The sequence below is a fragment of the Arvicanthis niloticus genome, chromosome 13 (genome assembly GCF_011762505.2).
Source record: "Arvicanthis niloticus isolate mArvNil1 chromosome 13, mArvNil1.pat.X, whole genome shotgun sequence".
In the NCBI taxonomy this organism is placed as follows: Eukaryota; Metazoa; Chordata; class Mammalia; order Rodentia; family Muridae; genus Arvicanthis; species Arvicanthis niloticus.
The window spans coordinates 41,696,978-41,716,533 of NC_047670.1; the positions used below are offsets into that span (position 1 = coordinate 41,696,978).

At 38.8% G+C, this 19,556-nt stretch overlaps 1 protein-coding gene across 2 annotated transcripts in view; it reads left to right on the plus strand.

The window, feature by feature from the left end:
• Positions 1–328: 328 nt before the first annotated feature.
• Efr3a (EFR3 homolog A) overlaps positions 329–19,556 on the plus strand; it is an 86,116-nt gene continuing 66,888 nt past the window's right edge. Inside the window, exon 1 of one of the 2 annotated variants that reach the window (XM_034516246.2) lies at positions 329–555. In XM_034516246.2, coding sequence (XP_034372137.1) covers positions 546–555 — 10 coding nt within the window. In that variant the 5' untranslated portion in view covers positions 329–545. The remainder of the gene's footprint in view (positions 556–19,556) is intronic. The other variant, XM_034516244.2, reaches the window with a different exon arrangement.

A 19,556-nucleotide genomic window follows, 5' to 3' on the forward strand; every position in this document is an offset into this window, starting at 1 on the left:
TGAAAGTTACCGGAAGCCCCAGAGGGAATGAGATTTTCTTCTGTCCTCTGAGCTCAGCCGTTACCAGATAACCCTAGTGCATTTCAAAAACACTGGGCTTTCAGACACTGCCAGATTTCCATCTGGCCGTTAAATAGATCCGAACGGGAGCCTGGGGAAAGTCACTACACCCAAGACTATCGTCCTTACCCTCACAGTTCTAAAGTGACCCTAAGGTTAAACGGTAGCCTTCCTGCTGCCCAACCTGCAGGTAAGCGCCAGCCAAGCAGTCACCGCTTGGGGGCGGAGCTTAGCAATTGGGGGCGGAGCCTCTCAGCGGCAACGCACTGACGTCACGGGCGTGGGTCGGCCCAACGCATCGTTGACGGGGCGCGGATCGCGGCCGGTGGTTGCTGTGCCCGGTCGGCGTCCGCTCGCTCGGTTATTCGTCCTCCGCCTGGACGAGGCGTCTGTGGCCGGGCTTCCGCAGCATGCTGCGGTCGGCACGGCTCGCGCTGCCCCTCTGAGTCCCGGGACGGCGGCGAGCGCGGCGAGCTCGGGTCGCCATGCCTACCCGTGAGTGTCGGGCCAGGCCGGGCGGGGAGCGCCTCCAGGAAGCGCTGGTCCGCCTTGAGTTAGTTTCGCTTAGACTTCAGCGTCCCGTGGGCCGGGAGCGAGGGATCTCTGTGCACCCTCAGGGAAACTGAGGCAGGAGCGTTACGAGAACTGACGGCGGCCCGCGGTGACGGCGCGGTAACGGAGACCAGTGCGACCCGGGAAGTCCGGGCTGGTCAGTTTGCCCTGCGGCCCACCGCGACTGTGGCCCCGAGGTCGAGGCCTGTGCTGTCTCAGTCTGAGGGACTTAGATCTGAGGGACAGACCGGAGCCCTCCCTGCGGCCAGAGGCCGGGCTGCCCCGAAGTGTGTCAGTCTGACTACTTCTTGGGTGACTCGAAAGCGGGTTTGGCTTGCCCGGGCTCCACTCATACATAGCAAGCATCCCAGCTGTCCCAGTGGGAGGATAGGTTTGTAGATGACCCGGTAGTGGAGGCTTTGAGAGAGACACTGTACTACAAGGTACTACAATTGCTAAGAGTGACCCAGATACTCGCGCTGAGGCTTTAAATCTTGTGGCCCACATTGATTCCGTGCTAACTGGGTGGCTGATCTCGCACGGAGAGGCGACGTGATGCTTGCTGGTTATGGGTTTGAGGGTCTTTTCAAGTAGTGCCCTTTTAAGTGTGCCTTGCCACAGAATCTTTAAAGACTTGCGAATGTTTTTCTCGGAATTCCTAACTAGCCCTACCTGGTTTCTGTAGACACAGGTATGGGATTTCCAGGCAGCTTCAAATGCACAATTTCTTCCAGTGTTGGGTAAAGTTTTCTTTCTTAATAATAGAATGGTTTGTCTCATAGTTGTGTCACATCTTTCATCCTAAGGTAAAGGTCACTTTCACCCCTCAAACACCAAGTGTGTTTTATTTGATTTGTACGTTATTCTGTGTTTCTTACTTTATATTTCTGCATGATATCTCCACCCTGGAGGAATATCCTATGCCATTGTGTTCATGATCATTATTGCCAGTTTATTATTTCTTATATTCATGTTCTTTTATTTGACTATTTGAAATTAGCACGGTGCCAATCTTCTGGGAAAGTAAAGGGGAGAAAGATAAAGGACATCAAAAGATGAGACTTCATGTGGACTGTCTTGGTAAAATGCCCATTAACTTTCTGCAAAATCAAGCTTTTAGTTATGTGCTAGCATTATCTAGCTTCCTAGAGAGGATGCTGAAAGTTATATTTTTAGGATGTTTGATTTACTTACCCTGTCCAGTGAGTTTTGGGTGAACTCCGGTGTCAGATTGCTCACCATGAATAGAAGGCCAAGAGAAATGTTCATGTACCATTCATCAGTATGTTGTTGTACATCTCTTGTAATTGGATGGAGATACTGATGTGGACAGAGATTCAGCTCTGAAATGGTAGCTCTTGCTTTTTCTCTCCTGATGGTCAGAGCCCTCAAGGTATCTGAGATACTTCAGTGGGCAGGAGTGCTTCTCGACATCCTGTGTCTAAAGTAGACTAAATGGGTAAGGAGAGACTGACACAGTCACTGTATTATGGTATTATGGATGCTTTTAGGAAAAGAAATTCTTTTTAAAAAATATTATTTAGGTGCTTAGTCAGTTGACTTTGACGTGTTTCAGCTAATGCAATGTAATGCTTTCCTACAACATTGAAGGGTTGAAGAGGATCGCTTTAGTCTCTTGGGTTCTAGAACTTTGCAAGCAGCTCACAGATAAATAATTCCATTGTTTTTGTTGTTCATTTGGAATTGAAATGACATTGATAGTAGAAGCCACTTTCACATGCTAGAGCCATGCTGGCCAAGCAGATGTGTGTCTAAGGAGTATTGTTTCATTGGAGTTGTTTAGTGAGCCAAGGACTCCTTGAGAAAACAACTGGAAGGATGTCTGTAAGGAAAGTCTGACACCGAACAGCTCTTGTCCTTGTCATTCTGTATTTAGTCTGTAGTTGGCTGGCTGACATCAGGGCTGGCATTAGATGATTTTTTTTTTTCAAACCTAGACTATTGTTAAGCTTTTAATTTCAAAGGCTTTTGAATTCTGCGTATTTGAGTTGGAAGGAAAGTTGAGGTTTCTTAATCCAATCTTTTTATTTTTGAAGATCAGGAGGCAGAGGCACAGATTTTTTTTTTTTAAAATCACAATTTCATTTTGTTTTTAGACAGTGGCTCATTATATAGAGCAGGCTAGCCTAGAACTTGTGATCCTTCTGCCACTGCTAACGGGTTGTAGAAGGGTAACACCATGAATGGGTTTTAGTGAGTTTCAATGGCTTCACAGAGTCATAAATAGAGAAGAGCCAGCACTTTAACACACATTTGTCCCCTTTACCCAATATCTACATTGAACATAGATAATGTTTATTTGTCTTTAGCAAAGTTGAATAAACTGTGTATAAGCTACATTGACAAAAATGTAAGCTATGCCAAAATTCTATGAATTTTTTTGTAAACTTGGACATTTGCTTATAAAAAAGTTCATCATTTGCCTGGACTTCAGTCTTGCCACAGGAATCTGGGAAGAAGGTAGGATTCTGAAGGTGAGCTAAGTAGATACTACATTATAAAGGCATGGATTTAAAATCTAATAAACTGCTTTTATGGAAGGGGCTTCTTAGTTCATCCACATCTCATGCATGAAAACAGGTCCAATAAAATGTGCCCTTATGTATGAGAAATTGTGAGATATTAGCTGGGGGAATTCAAACACTGAACTGTTGTTTGTTATTAAACTGTTTCACTGTGTGGCTGATGCTTTGACACTTAGGTACCAGCATTGCAGTCTGGTTAGGTCTGTTAGGCTGTGGTAATGTGAGCATTCCCCTATACTTGAGTAAGGCTAATTATATTTAACTGTTTCACTGTCTTACAGACAAAGTGCAGAATCAATCCTGAAGGATGAGCGATAATTGAAGTTTTTAGAAACATATTACATGTTGTGTTAGCTTTATATCACTGTGACAGACCTGCAAAAAAAGCATTTTGAGAGAAGATTGAACTTGACTCATGGCTTCATAGGTGTCAAGTCCATCATCCATAGTCCACTGAATCCATTGCTGTTAGGATTGTTAGAAACAGCATGGCCAAAAAGGATGGTAGAGGAAGGCTTTCACATGAAAGCTATTCACCTTTAATAGCCAGGAAGCAGAGACGTAGAGGAAGCTCCAGAGGCCCAGCCCACAGTTATTTCTTTACTTTAGTGCACTCATGTTCCAGTTGCTCCGTTAAATCTCACCAGCTAGCAACTAAGCCTGTGGGGTTTAGTCTTACCAATTTGACAGAATCTAGACTCAACTGGAGGACAGGTCTCTGAGCACACTCATGGCAGGTTATTGGGACAGGCTAAATGACGGGGAAGTCCAGCAGTCCACTGTGGGCGTCATCATTCTTTGGACAGGGAATCCTGGCTTGATAAAATTAAGGAAGATTGCTGAACCCCAGCATGCATTCATCATGGTCTTTCTCATCATGCATACAGTATATCCATTGTTTCAGACTTCTGTTGCTTTGAGTTTTCTGTCATAAAGGACTATATATACTCTTGAATACTTGAGCCAGAGTAAACCCTTTCTTCCTTGAACTGATTTGTCAGACTATTTTATCACAGCAACATGAAAAGAAACTTAAAAAAAAAAAAAAGCCTTTTAGCAAATGAGGCCATTAGGCAGTTAACATTGAGACCAGACTGTAGGACATACTAACTTATGGATTTATATTATTTGGTTTGGAGTCTTGATGTTCATATTTATTTATATTATCATTTGTCCATGTTTCTCTCCTGTGCTCTCCCATATTTCCTCCGTTCAACCTTCTTCCTTCACCCTGAGCTGTAGCTGAAGTTTTGTATTTTTTTGTTACTCTTCTCACAGGATGACTTCTGCCTTGATACTGCTTTGATTGCTACCTGGGAGACTTGTATTTCCTTTTCCTTTTCCTTTTCCTTTTCCTTTTCCTTTTCCCTTCCCCTTCTTCCCCTTCTTCCCCTTCTTCCCCTTCTTCCCCTTCTTCCCCTTCTTCCCCTTCTTCCCCTTCTTCCCCTTCTTCCCCTTCTTCCCCTTCTTCCCCCCTCCCCTCCCCTCCCCTCCCCTCCCCTCCCCTCCCCTCCCCTCCCCTCCCCTCCCCTCCCCTCCCCTCCCCTCCCCTCCCCTCCCCTCTTCTCTTCTTTTCTTTAAAAATAGGGTCTCTCTATATTTCTGACTGGCCTGGAATGTATTTTGTAGGCTAAACTCAGAGATCTGCCTACCTCTGCCTTCTAAGTGCTGGATGAAAGACACAGCACAGGAAACATAAGCTTCAATAAGTCCCATTCATGAGTAAGCAGAACTGTTTTAAAGATTATGCAAATGTTGAGATAAGGCTGGAGGAGGTGGGAGCCAGAAATGGAATAGTTTCATTTGCCCTTCTAGTGCAGAGAAATGCAATAGTTTTATGTGCTATTGTAGTGCAGAGAATCAATTAAGGACTGAAAATATGCTCACAGTCATAGTGGCTATTTGTAGGCATACTAGCACTTTCCAACTTACTGTTTGGTTGGTTGGTTTTTTATAAAGATATGTTATAATCAGATTTTTTTTTTACCAGACATTCCAGGATGTTTTTTGAGGTGGGAGACTTTGCAGATGTCTGTACTTCATACTATAAATGAGAATTTTCAGCCTTTGTACCATTGGTTCCTTGCACCAGCTTTTTTTTTTTTTTTTTTTTGGTGGTGGTGGTGGCTAAAGGAGGAAGTGGTAGCAGGAGCCTATGTTTTATAGAATACTTAGCAATGTCTTTGGCTTTTATCTATGAAGGCCAGTAGCAGTGCCTGCCTCCCCCCCCCCCAGTGACCCCCACAGTTGTAAGAACCAAAAATGTTTACAGACATTACCATATATCCCCTGGAGGACTGAAGTAAAACCATAACTTCATTAAGAACGGCTCTAGTTCTAAATATTTAACTATTACAGATCAAGCTGTGCCCACAGCCTGTCCTGCTTTCAGACCATTAGGATTTTCATCCAGCCTGTACCCCAAAATGACTTCTTAACCCAGAGGCTCAGATAGCTTCTAGGCCTGATCTGGTCAGCAGTGATCTACTTGAACTTAACCATAGAACTGACTCTAATCAGGTTCCTTCAGGGATCGGGATGTATAACACCTCCCTTGCAGTATCTCATTTTTTTTTTTTTCACCAGGACTTAAAGAATGTTTTGTGCATCTCAGTAAACTGTCTGAATAATTGGGCAGATGAGAGGAAGAAGCTAGTTTTCTGGGGGAACTCAGTTTCTACTACTTTATTTAATATTGAATGAGCAACTTAAAAGAAAGACCAGTAGAAGCCAAGTTTCTCTTGTTTTCTAGGGCAATAATAATAGATAATTAATTAATAATAATAATTGTTATTATTACCAGTTGTCTCTTACTGTTCCACGTACACAGAAGGAAAAAAGATCCTTTGTGGTTTAGTAGGCAGAGCTAGGGACTGTGAGTGTGAAATGAGAATAAATATCATGGTTGAACTCTGGCATTGAATGATCTAGTCATTTAATGTTCTTCTAGCAGTGTGTTGGGCTACAGTTGGCAAACCTAATTCTCTACAGGATAGCATATTTCTTCTTAATCTAGTGACTTTCCCTTTAGATTCTAGATAGTGCAATTCTGGATTTTAGTAAAGATGGTACCATTACTCTTGTATTTTCAGAGTATCTCTGTATCACTCTGAGTCTGAGTGTTCTTGTTTGAATACCATTTTGATTAGAGGCTCCACTATATGAATGTGTGTGGGAGGGTGTGTTTTAATTACTTCTTTTTTACAGACTCAATTTTTGTATGACATTGTTTGTCTACTGGGACTTTTCTGCAGGAAATGATCATCCATTATTCTATGGTAATAGGAAGACTTTTATGGATATTATTGTTGAAAAGGGGTCTCATTTTCAGAAGTAGAAGACATGAAAAGGCCCAGGTAGGCCACCAACTACTTCAGAAAAGATGGCCAAGAATATAGGATATGAATATTTTATCCAGGTTAAAGATCTTATATATTTTGCTAAGTGAACTTTGAGAATTTAATGAATGGCCTGACTCTTCTTCCTCTGAAAAAATGAAAACTGTTATCTAAAAGTTTCCATATAATTTGAAATGACTTATAGACACAGCAGAATTTGCTAGAAAAATCAGATCACCACAGTGGAATGAAGTCTATTGTTACTCAACAGAAACATGCCTTTCTAAGTATTCTGCTTTTGCTTTTTCTCTGCTGATTTTTTACATATTTTCCCCCTTAACTTTTTCTTTGCTTACTAAAATATTTTATTTATGTTGCTGAATCCTCAGCACGTTTTTCTAAAAATAATTTATATCAAGAATTCTTACTCAAGAATCACAAGACAGAAGTTGAAGGTAGACTAGATAGAATTTTGAGCTGTGAGGACATTTAATCCAGTTGGCAAAGGTTCAGCTGAAATCAGGAAGACTTTGTGTACCATTCGTCTTGGTCATGCTTTGCCTCTAGAACCCAGGCTATCTGAATTCTGAGAGTGTGCTCACTGTATACATCACATTCCTTCATGACAAAAAAAAGAGTTGAGGAGAGAAATATGGTAGAATCATGCCTAACTTAGGAGCTAAGATAATTTATTAAATTAAAAACTGACAGCATTAATTATACAAATCTGAAAGCAAAATACTACTAGCCTTATGTAGTTAAGAGTACACACTTACACTTATTATCCATTTCATTAATAAAGATTTGCAGATTAAAAACTGTTAGGGATTGTTTCTAATGCTTTGATTTAATTCAGAATCTGCATGTTTAAACGCTGAAGGTCCTTGTCCCCTATTGGTTTTTGATCCATCAGTAAAGATGCCAGTGGCAAGGCAAAGGCAGATGGGGCAGGACCTTTAGATTTGTGCAGTCTAGGAACTGGAAAAAGCAAACAGAATTGCCATGACTCGGGAGAGAGATGGATCAGATTTAGAGCTGCAGAAGGAAGATCGTCTGAAATGTAGGAGGAAAGGGAAAATGACCAATGGGCCTCACAGAAGGTAACAGGGCAGCAAAGTTAAAGGTAGATTTTAGTAGGTGTTGAGCCAAGAGTACAGAAGGGGAAAGTATGCTAGCCATGGGAGGACTAGAACTGCCCAACCTTTGAGTAGCCAAGACATCTCAAAAATAAGCTAATGTATGTGTTTTCATTGGAGGAGCCAAAGAGTTCCTGGGCGAGTGGCTGGAAGTGCTTGAACTGCTGGGAGCCAAGGTGGAGTAGCTAAACTCACCACTATAAAAAGCCAAAACCATTTTTGTTTTGATAGGTTGTCAAAACAATAATATATAGAGGCAGTGAGGTTCAATACAAATGCCAGAAGTGCAGATTGGTTCAAGTTTCTTTGGAAAGCAGATTAAAAATGTATTATCAACTGATCTAGGGTTTATATCCATTGGCCCAGGGACTTCACTTCTAGGAATCTATTCTTAAATGAATTTTTTAAAAAAATTATTTATTTGTTAATCACTTTATTTGTTTACATTTCAAATGTTAGCCCTCTTCCTGGTCTCCCCTCCACGAACCCTACCAATTGGTACATATTGATAATAGAAGATCCTTTGGACAAAATATTATGCAGTCATTAAAAATAGTATTCATGAAGCCATGCTATAGTAATTCCAGCCCTTGAGAGGCTAAACTAGAATTTGAGGCAACCTTAGGCCACATAGTGAGATCCTACCTCTAATCAACAAATTAGACCAAAATAACACCAAGCAGATATATACACAGTGTTTTTTTTTACCCCACAGCACAGGCTGAGCTGAAACTAGCATTCCCACTGCCTCAGCTTCCCAAGTGCTGGGGATTATAGTTGTGTACTAGTATGCCTGGGGAATTTGTTTTCTTAATTTGTGATTTCCAGATTTTCTACAGTTAGCACTCTATAATTAGAAAAAAATATAGAGCTTAAGGTTACAGCTTTAATGCAACTTTTTCAGAACCCAAAAGAAGACATTGAACTACTGAACAGGTTCTTCTTGTAGCCTGCAGACTAGGAAAAAAACCCCACATGGTGTTAGATACATAGGAAAGCGGTGCCTGGCATCTGATTGCTGTGAGATGCTCAGAAATGTGAGCTTCAGCAAATGCTTTGCTGAGGTTGGTGCAGTGTTTTGGTGAACAGGAAGCACAGGAATGGGGCAATCTATCACTTGACTCTTCTGTTTAAAGTGTTTTATGCTTTATTAAGTAGTGATTTTAGTCTTGAAATCCTGAACGGGTGAGATGAGTCACTGTGGGGGAGTTCAGTTTATGGGAGTTGATAGTTTTTTGTATCTTCTTTGGAATGATTGTCTGTTGTGGAACGAATACAGTTTTAGGCAAGTGGGATCACAAAGTCAATGTTGGCAGTTCTTGCTATGATTAATGTCAGACCTGTCAAAATTCTTCCAGGCTCATTCAGTTCTTGAAATGAGCCAGCTCTTGAGGATGTTCTGAAGGAAATAGGAGCTAATAGTATTTTTCTTCTTTCCATGGAAGGCATCCTATTCCCCCTTGGTGCCTTCGTCTCTTGCTTTCTAACTCTGGCTGTTATTGTTGGCATAATTCTAAATTTTATTAAGAAAGGAACCACTTTCCCATTGTACCTCTGAACTAAATTTTCCTATTCTAAATTTAGTCATTAAACCATTTGCTCCATAGCCTTCAAGAGGAGTTCTAACTGCCATCCCCCTACTCCCCTTACTTGGTGAGTTACTCAGCTGTACCTTTTCTTTTTACCACCTGCACTCCAGTAGTTTTCTGGATAACTGTAAATATTCTTCACATGCTGCTCCCTAATGGGCATTTTTGAACAGCTGTCTTGATATTTACTACCTTATTCTTGGTGCTGTAGTTGCAAGTTAACTTTAAATGGCTCTCACTCCTGCTGTGTAGACTGAAGTTCAAGGTACCACGTTTGCCTTTATGATTCCTGGGATCTCATGAACATGCAAAACATGCTTGATTAGCACACATCCTGAAAAATGAGAGGTATGCCCTTTTTGTGATATCTAACTTAAATTGTTGGTTTTAGGAACTTAGTTGAAAGGTTTTTGTTTTATTGTTGTTTTTTCCTAGATAATTGACTCAATAACTGGGAAAAGATAGTATCTCTTAAAAATTTGTAGATGCCATATTATATTTATGTAGTTGTTTGGCTTTAGAGATAGAAATACTTGTTAATATATTAGGACAAGCATGTTGGCAGAAAAGGATAGACTTCAGGCCTTGTGTTGGCACCTACTTCAGCTAGGTGAAATTGGGCGTTCAAAGAGAAAGGGCATGGCAGGGTCATAGACATTGAGATTCTAGTCTGAGTCTATAAAGCTTTCTCTTTTTCTTGCTGGCCTGTGTAAATTTCAGAAGTTCATTTTCTTTAATTTGCAGTACTGCTGAGAAGTAGATGGGTAACTTCACTCCATGTCACCTTTCCCGACACTCCACCCTAGCATTTCGATTGGCTTTAGGAGGGTGAACTATCCTTGGCACAATGCACAGTCTTAGCCTTGTAACACAGCACTTCACAAAATGGAACTATCTAGATCCCAGAAAGAGATGACAAATAGACGGGCCAGTTCTTTTCACAGTGACTTTATTTACAAAATTCCATTCTCTTGTCTGGCACAGGATGTTTATTGCTTTTAACCCCTATTGGCAGGTAGAGGAAGGGAAGCCTGAGGTGCCTGTGAAGCATGGGTTTTCCAAATACCTCCTTCTATACCAGGTGTAATAATGTGGAAAAGATGGCAAAGAGATTGAGCATGTGGCCCACCCAGAATCATTTGGAGTAGCTTTGCTTTTTGTTTTTGTCTTTTAAAAATTTCATTTATATGTGATGTTCTACATTTAATTTCAGTAGGAAAGTAACATTGACTGCTTTTAAAAAGTAGATAGAAAATACAAGATGTTTAGAGTCAAAAGCGCATGAACTCTGAGGCAAAACCCAAAGCAATTTAGCTGATGGTGTCTCACCTTTTTGGTCTGCCAGTCTCCAGGACTGAATGTAGTATAGCTCCTCTATGTAGTTACTTCTGTTACAGATGATGCAAGTGTGCTAGTAGATTCAGGGATATTCTCTTTCAATTTTGCTTTTCTGGTGAATATGTTAAGGACATACTTACTTACTATTTTAATACCTATATTTTCATGACATAGACAGGATAGAGAATGCAGGGTTCGATAGAGTGGTCCCTAGCTTCAAAAAGGGTATACCATTTATTATGCACATAGCTGAAACGTAGAAGGAGATTAAAAAAAAAAAAAGCCTTGAGAATGGGACTGTGGTAGTTCAGGAGAGAGAGTGTCCATGACACTAACAGGAAGACGAATAGACAATATTTTCAAAAACCAGAGTGCCTTAAATGATATGAGAGAAATAGTGAGCATAGCAGAAAGGCTAGCATAGGGGAAATACTCAAAGTAAATCACAAGAGTGGGAAAATGACTGCAGTTAGAAGAAAGACTTTGAAGACGTAAGTCCTAGAAAGAGTGTGTGTGTGTGTGTGTGTGTGAATGTACATGTGTATATTTATACACACATAGACACATGGGGGGATTTAATAATTCTATCTTTTGTTCAATATCAGATGGATATCATCATAGTTGTTGCCTTTGCTAGTGAAGCACAGTCTAATGGGGGAGCAAATTTATCCTAACCAGACAGAGAGATGAAGGCTTGTACTTGTGTCCTATGCCAGTCAGGCTGTCTGTTTATGGTAGCTTTTTGAATAGTCCAAAGTAGCAAGAAATAGTAGTAGTGACATTCTCTTACAGTCTGAACCTGATATTATGACAATAGAGAAAATTTATGGAGCATCAGGGAAGGTGTTTTAAAATGATTTTGAACTTCAAATTAGTTGTCATATTTCAAGCCCAATACATGTAATTCTATACTTCTGTACTTAACTGTCTTGCTACTGCTTCCTGTCTGGGAGAAGGGACTGTCAAATTATAGTAAGTGTATGCAAACTGGCAGTTGTGAAGTTTGCAAATAGAAGTTAGGGCACCTCAGTATGTGTAATCTAAAATGAAGTGTATAGAACCAGACTACTGGTAGTGTATTCCATTGCTGCTATATTCAAGCTTCATTGCATTATGTATTTGTGAAAGTATTGAGTGGTTTTCAGGCAGGAGATGGCTGTGTGTGTATAATAAAGTTCTTGGGAGAAAAGCTTATTTCAAAGGCAAAATTAAAGAGTGTTTAGAGACTTGTCTGTCACTAAGAGCATCAATTTGCTGCTTCATTGAGACTTTTCTCCTCTTATACTGCTAATACTGCTCTCTCTTCCTTCCCTGTGTGTACCTTGGTGTGGTGTGGTGATCAGGATCGGTTTGCTCTTTAAAGTACATAGAATTATTGTTCTTTCTGTTGGTTTTGCCCTGATAGGTACAGCAGCATGTAGATAAAATATGGAATCATGGTAGTTCCCAGAATAATGGGGAGGGTTGAACATAATTACATGTAGTTTAGCTGCTGTGCTTTTGCCACATTGGCAGTTGATTCAGCCACTTTGACATTTCTGTCTAAAATTGTACTGTGACTCAGTGTTCTTATGTAAGTGCTTAATGGTATTTCCACAGAGGTGAGATGATTTTCTATTGATTCTTTCATTTTAAGAGTAAACCTATTATTAATAGCTGTGAAAATTTAAAGTGCCACAAATACTTAATTTTTTAGATTCTTTGTGTATAATGCCACAGAAAATGAGTTACTTTGCTTATATTCCGAACCTATACTTTTAGACTTGAGAAATTTTAGTAATAGATAGAAATCTTATGGTAGTATAATATGTTAGTTTTATGATCCATTCCAAAAAAATATTGAGTATAAAGTTTCTTTTTACAGTCTTAAAGGGTTTTTTTGTTTGTTTTTATTTTTGTGTTTTTTTTTTTTTTTTAATAATATAACATTTTGCTAAGGCCCAGCTTTGGCTTGATGTGGACTCCTGAAGAAGGGGTGTTTGAGAGCTGCAAAAGTAACAATTCGAAGTCAAATCATGGGTACAATAAGATGACTACTTATATTCTGCTTGAGACAGCTTTCTAGACACCCTCACTCTTGAGCCAACTCTGTCTTGTAATTCCAAAAATTCTCTTGATAGCTCATTTCTTGCAGATCAAGCCTAGTCTTTTATATATATATATATATATATATATATATATATATATATATATCAGTTCAGTCATTATCCCAGGTTCCTTTTTGATTATCCCATGAATCAGCATCCCTTGATGACTCTACCCCTTTGATCCTTAGAAAGAGACAGCAAGCACATTTTTTTTTTTTTAAACATTGCAAATGATCTTAGAGATCTACCTTTGTAAGCACAGAAAATGAGCTAGCTGGAGGGGATCCTGTCCTGAGATTATCATTTCTACTATGCCTGGGCCCAATCTAGCTTTGTCTCAGGCTGACATTGAATTTAGGAATCTGTCTACCTTTGTATCTGCCTGCCTTTGTATTTTTCTGACAAGCTGACTCCCAGTGCAGCCACCTCTATTCTTTTAGGTCTATGAAGTTCCTTATACAATTCATATTGCATCCTTCTATTTTTCATAGTTGAGAAGTTATATATTCTTAATTTTTTTTAAAGATTTATTTACTTTATGTACATGAGTACACGTATCTCATTACAGATGGTTGTGAGCCACCATGTGGGTGCCAGGAATTGAACTCAGGACCTCTGGAAGAGCAGTCAGTGCTCTTAACCGCTGAGCCATCTCTCCAGCCCCGAGAAGTTATATATTCTTAAACTCATGTTTTCAGAGTTCTTTCCCACAGCCTTAAGGGTTGTCCTGAAGGTTTCAGCATTTACCATTTTGGTGAGACATTAACCATACCCTTGCCTCTTGGCCTTGTGCTGTCTATGATTATCATGGTGTCATTAACCTTGGCAGGGAGGACATTCCTAAAAGGAAGAACATGAAAATATGTACATTATTATACAAACAAGCCTTATGCACACAGCAATCATCAACACTCATGTAGGCCCACACCTTGTTGGCTCTGTTCCAGGGGAATGAAATCATGTTATACTTGTCCCTTCCAGATGGCCAAGCAGGACTCTGCATTTTTATTAATCCTTAGAGAATTCCATAAATCATGTTTTGATCATATTTACCCCCACTCCTGCTCCAACCCGTCACAGAACCACTCTACCACTTGCCACTTAGTGCTGTCATCATAGTTATTGTCCTTGTTGTTGTTCTCTTCTTCTTCTTCCTCTTCCTCCTTCCCCTCCTCCCCCTCTTCCTTATTTAGAACAGAGTGTCTCAAAACAGATATTCTTATCCTCTGGCTCATAATAGTCTATTCATGTCACTCCTGCCATGATGTTTTTTTTAGCCTTAAGTGTAGGGGTTATTTTGTAAATGTATTTATTGACCCTCCTACTCCACTACTCCATAGTTAGTTTTTCTCTGCATTTTGAGCACTTTGGCTTTCTGTAATGTTTTCTGTCTGCAAAAAGCTTTTTTTTTTTTTTTTTTTTTTTTTTTTTTTTTTTTTTTTTTTTTAATATGAGCAGTTAGAGCTACACTTTATAGTGGCTATAAGACTAAATATTTATAATGCAGTTAGAGCTTATACTGGTTTACAAAAATGGCAGTGGGAACTTTTTCCTCAAGTTCAGTGGCCTCATCAGCCATGAGCATTTGGCTAAATTTACATTGCCATGTATGAATTCCCTCCTACTGAGTGGACCTTAAGTCCAGGTAGGTTTCTGTTGGTTACTCCCAGAAGATAAGTGCCACTGCTGTATCTTTTAGAATATCTTGCCATGTTGGTTATTGTTTGGTTCATTGGTGTTAGAACTGGATACAATTATTGATTGCTTTTTTCAGTTGGCAATTTGTTTGGGCCCTTCTGAAACTATAAGAGATAGTTCTCAGGAGGTTTTCAGGCCAAATCCAGATTGAGTCCTTCACATTATCTGAGTATCTGAGGTATAAAGTGTCTTCACAATAGGATGTTACCTTTATTTCTTGGAAGGCACTGAGAGTGACAACAATATACACTGTCTGGGGGATTCTCTTAGACTTCTCTGATCAACAGCTCAGAAGGAGCCTTTCCATGCCTGGTACGGGATTTTTTGTTACATATCCTTATTGGAGGGGAGCATTAAGTGGCGTAACCTCAATTAAACTACACAAAGCACCCCTGCCCCATAAACACAATACTTGTAAAGTAGCCATAAAATAATATAATTTCCTTGGCTTTTTCAAAAGCCTTATATTTATTTATTTATTTATTTATCCTTTTTCTGTATCTCTTCCTCTGTGTGCTCATTCCTCAGTTAAGTTTTTGTATTCATTTTTATCCCTGCTCCCAACTTCGGAACAATTGTGTTCTGAGTTTTGATTATTGTAAAAATCAATCATCTGTATATTCAATGGCTGCAGTGTATTTATGATAAGAGAATATGTGCAAAGTTGAGCTTTTGAACTTCTGACTGTATCTTCTGACATATGTATGAATCATCTTCTCATATATGGCTTGGAAAGGCTTAGAAAACTGTTGCTATAGCTCAGTGATAGCTCTTGCCTAGCATGGGTAAGGCTGTAAGTTCATTCCCCAGCACTGAGAGAGAAAGAAGGGAGCTGGGGGAAGGAAGGGAACAGCGGTGGGGAGAATGAGAATATTCAAGGTTTCTGTGTTTGAGTTGAAAGTTTGGGGAAATATATCAAACTGAACCTTGAAGATTGAAATTATATTATTGTGGAACTTTTCCTTTAGTTAAGCCTACCCAACAAAATCTATGCTATGTTTTTTTCCTTTCTTAATTTAAATTTAAATAACGGAAATATTATTTAAAATATTTTATTTAGATTAATAATTGAGAGAGACCCTACAATACAATTTAATCATTCAATTAAAAGGAAAATCTTTTAACATATGGTGTAGATGCTGTGGGCGTTCTAGAATCTATAAGAGGAATTAGCGCTGTTGGTATATTAAATATTTCTTCTAAGAATAATCTTGGAATTTACAAATACTCCCACAGATTTAACACTTTTGTTACATTATGACTAACTAGGAAATAAAATATTGTTGAAATTTAAATGGTCAATTAGAAAACTGTTTTGAATTTTGCCCAAAATACCTTGTATTTTATTTGTCAAATATTCATAGGATGTTTAATTCAAAATAATCTAACCCAGCCTCATCATCCTGGCTAAACTCATGAGAAAAACATCTGTGAGTGGTCAATGTCTGTGAAAGGCCCCTTATGTTCATACTTGGGGAGGGTTGCTTTCCCTTAATTCAAGGGTTCCTTTCTCAAAGCTATTTTACCTTGGTTTATTTAACTGGACACTCTACTTCTCTTGACTGCCACCCCTACCCCCTTTAAAATGCTCAACTAAAATCTGCAGAAAAACTCAACTCTGATTCTGTTTATACTCAAGTATTCATTGTGGACAACAGTAGGGTGGCGGTACATTGTTAACTACATGCATATTTGAAAAGTCACGATAATGATGTACTAGAACAAAAGAGATTTTAAGAGGTAGCATTTACAACATATAATTTGAAAAATTAACCACAAAACATACCTGGGTTTAATGTGTAGTAAGACTTTTTTATGTTATTGATTCATTTGGTCCCAAAAATACATTAGTAGGCTTGCTAAAATAAAAGATTCTGAAATTTCAGTTCTTCTAAATCTCTCAATTGAAAATATTTATGTCTAGATTTAAAAAAAATCATATAGTATACTTTTTTTAGTTTAAAATTGGGAAAGTATTCATTTTCAGACTACTGTAATTGTGACTGTTTTAATGTGTGGACAAGGAGCACTAAATGGAGTCTGTGTCCTTAGATTATAATAAATCAAAGGATTTCCACTCTATAAATAAAATGAGCCTTAAGCTCTGTTGGAGCTTGTGTGTGGATGGATTTACTGACAGAGCTTTTGTGAATGATTTGTAGAAATACATTATCCAGCACACTGGGAGCTACCCAGGTGACTTCCCATGGGAGCAAACCCCTCTCTTCTTGCTTTTTGATAAGTCACATAGGTATCTAGGGCCAGAATTGAGTTTGTAGTCTCTCTGCTTGTTCCTGTGTTGTTACATTTGTAGAAGTATTTTAGAATTTATCACTAACCTATAATAGGAAAAAAAAAAAAAAGAACTTCTCTGGAAGCTTTAAATTCTGTAGTCTTGTAAATTCTCTGGTAGACTTTCACTTTTCATTTTGCTGCAGTCTTCTACATGTTTGTGTCCCTGGAGAGCAATGGTAATGATTGTTTAAGCTTTTGTATGCTCCCAAATTCTTTAAATATGTTGCTTTACTCTTCAAATTTAGACAGTTTAATCCCCCGTCTTCCCCAAGCTATCTCAGGATATCAGTAGAGTATAAAGCCATCATTAAGAGCACAGGTTAATTAATCTACCACACCTAGTTGTATATATGACATTATACAATTTATTTTACCTTTCTGTCTCCTTATTTGTGAAGATTTCTATCTTAGGGTTATTCTGAAGATTAAGTAGGGAGATCCTAGATGTAGTGGACACTCAGACATTTGTTGAATGCATTCTGAAAGAATGAGGCTGGGGGATGAAGGATAGATAGGAGCTGGGATGTCTGGGTTGATTAGGTCCTGGAGCCAGTTATAACCCCTGAAGCTTCAAGATTTTCATTTTGCACTGTATCTAGGAAATCAGGGTTTGTGCTTCTGTGGAACACTGCATGTACTGATGGCTGTGTTAGTGAGTCATGGCTGCTGTAACCAAGTACTACAACCTGATGAGTTCAAACAACAGCCATTATTTGGCTAGCAACTCAGGGGCTAGAAATCTGAAATAAAGGTACTTTCGGGATTTTTGAGCCCTATGAGGGAAGCAGCTGCTGAAGGCCTTTCTCTGGTTTGTAGATACTTATACACTTGTAATTCTCCTCTGTGCCTACCCTTAAATTTACCTTTTTTTTTTTTTTTTGTAAGAGTGAACACTAATCAATTGGACTGCAGACCACCTTGATGATGTCCTGTAACTAGACGACCTTTCAAAGACTTCATGTACAAATTTGGGCACATTTAGAGGGACCAGAAGTTAGGGGTTCAACATAAAATTTTAGAGGAAGACTTATCCCATATCAAGTGTATTTCAGATGCTTAGTGAAGCAAATAAATGTATTCACTCAACGGTGCTCTTAGTTATTAAACTGGTATAAACTGATGGCATAGGATTTTTTTCTTTTTCTTACGTAGTGTATATTTGTTTATCTAAGCTTAATAAATAAACTATATCTAACACTTGAAGAAATTTGCTAGAATTGAGCAGAGTCCTTATTTCCTTGCCGTTGCTTTGTTTGCTCCTAACGGAATGGGAAAGGAGTGTCTAAGTTTGACTGAAATATCAAAGAATGAATGTAGTTCTTAGAGGCCAAGTTGGATTTTTGGAATTTGAATTAGTTTAAGAAATGCTATCTTTGTATTATATACAGAATTTAAGTAGAACATTTACTGGTCTTCGTGATATATTAAGTGTATGAGTACCTGGACCTCAAGGAACCACAACCAAGTGGCTTAAGACAAAGTCAGGTCCAGACAGAGTTGTTGTTGGCTTTGCGCCCAAAAGCTGCGAGAAAACTCTTCCCTTGCCTTCTCCAGGCTCTTGTGTGGCCAGCAGAGCTTGCTGTGGCAGCACATCTTATACTTTGTCTTTTCTTTCATGTCTCTATTTTCTTTCCCCTTGTAGGGATAGCAGTCATTAAATGAGGCTTCTTAATCTAACATGGCTCACCTTAATTTGATTGCATCTATCTGCAAAAAGCAGTGTTTGCAAATAAGAGCAGAGTCCCAGGTATTTTTAAAAGAAACAGTTTCAACTCGAAGCAGTTGTTCATTATTTTAAAATTAGCTGTGCTTCTAACTCCTCATTTTGTTGACACAAACAGTGTGCCTGAGCTTGGGCTCTTTCTTGTAGACCATACTTATGCTTTCTGCTTTTAAACTTTGTCTTTCTGTTTCAGCAATTTTGTTGAAAGCTATGTTAATTTTACAGCCTTCTTTCTTTCCTTTCTTTCTTTCTTTCCTTCTTTCTTTATATTTAGTGACTTACTGTGGATTTTTACCTCTCAAAGCTTTTATAATTGGAATGGATATCTCACTTCTGAATGCTTATTATTTGTAATTTAAAATTTTTCTTTAGTTTAAATCAAGGGTATTCTGTACAGAGTTGAATGAACATTGATATGGAATGAAAAAGTGTGAGGCTTTGTTGTCTTGGGTGTTATGGAAACCTTGATTGGGCTCATGCTGGGGTGACTTCTGCCAAAAGAGACAAAATACCTGTAAGTAGCAGGTGAGGTGGTGGCAGTTATGCCATGGAGATGTGCTGATGTTGAAAGCGTGAGAGAATGATCCACATAGTTAGGTATATACAATTCTACCAGGAGGAGACTGAGGGTAATTCCATCTATCCTTGTGCCATTTGTATGGTTTTCTCTTCATCTTTTATTTATAGCAAAGGAATTATTGTTTTCTGTAAAACTTGTTTCTTAGTATCTTAATGTTAAGGACCATTTGTATGATTATTTTTGCAGTTTACATTTGCATACTGTAGAACCTTGAACATACAGTTATTTTGCATTAATTACAGAATTCTTGTAATGAGCCATCCACAGAGTTTATTGCATTATTTGATATGCTGTGGTTATAGTTACTGTAATCCAGAAAAACTAGAACAATTAAAAATAGGAAAATGCTTACAGATCTCTTGTTTTGTTTCCTAGCTTTCTTTTTGATTTCCTATCTTCCTCAGTCCTGGCAGGATTATTGCTTCGTTTTTTCTTCTTGTCAGTGTTTAGCATATATAAGAATCCAACTGCTTTATTCATTGCCTTTAGGAGAGTTTCAGTATTTAAGAAGAGTAAATTGGATAATCCGAGGTCTTGGTTTGCCTAAGATATCCAAAGTCTGTGCCACTGATCCCAACGTAATTATCAGTAATACTCTGCCTCTCACAATGCTA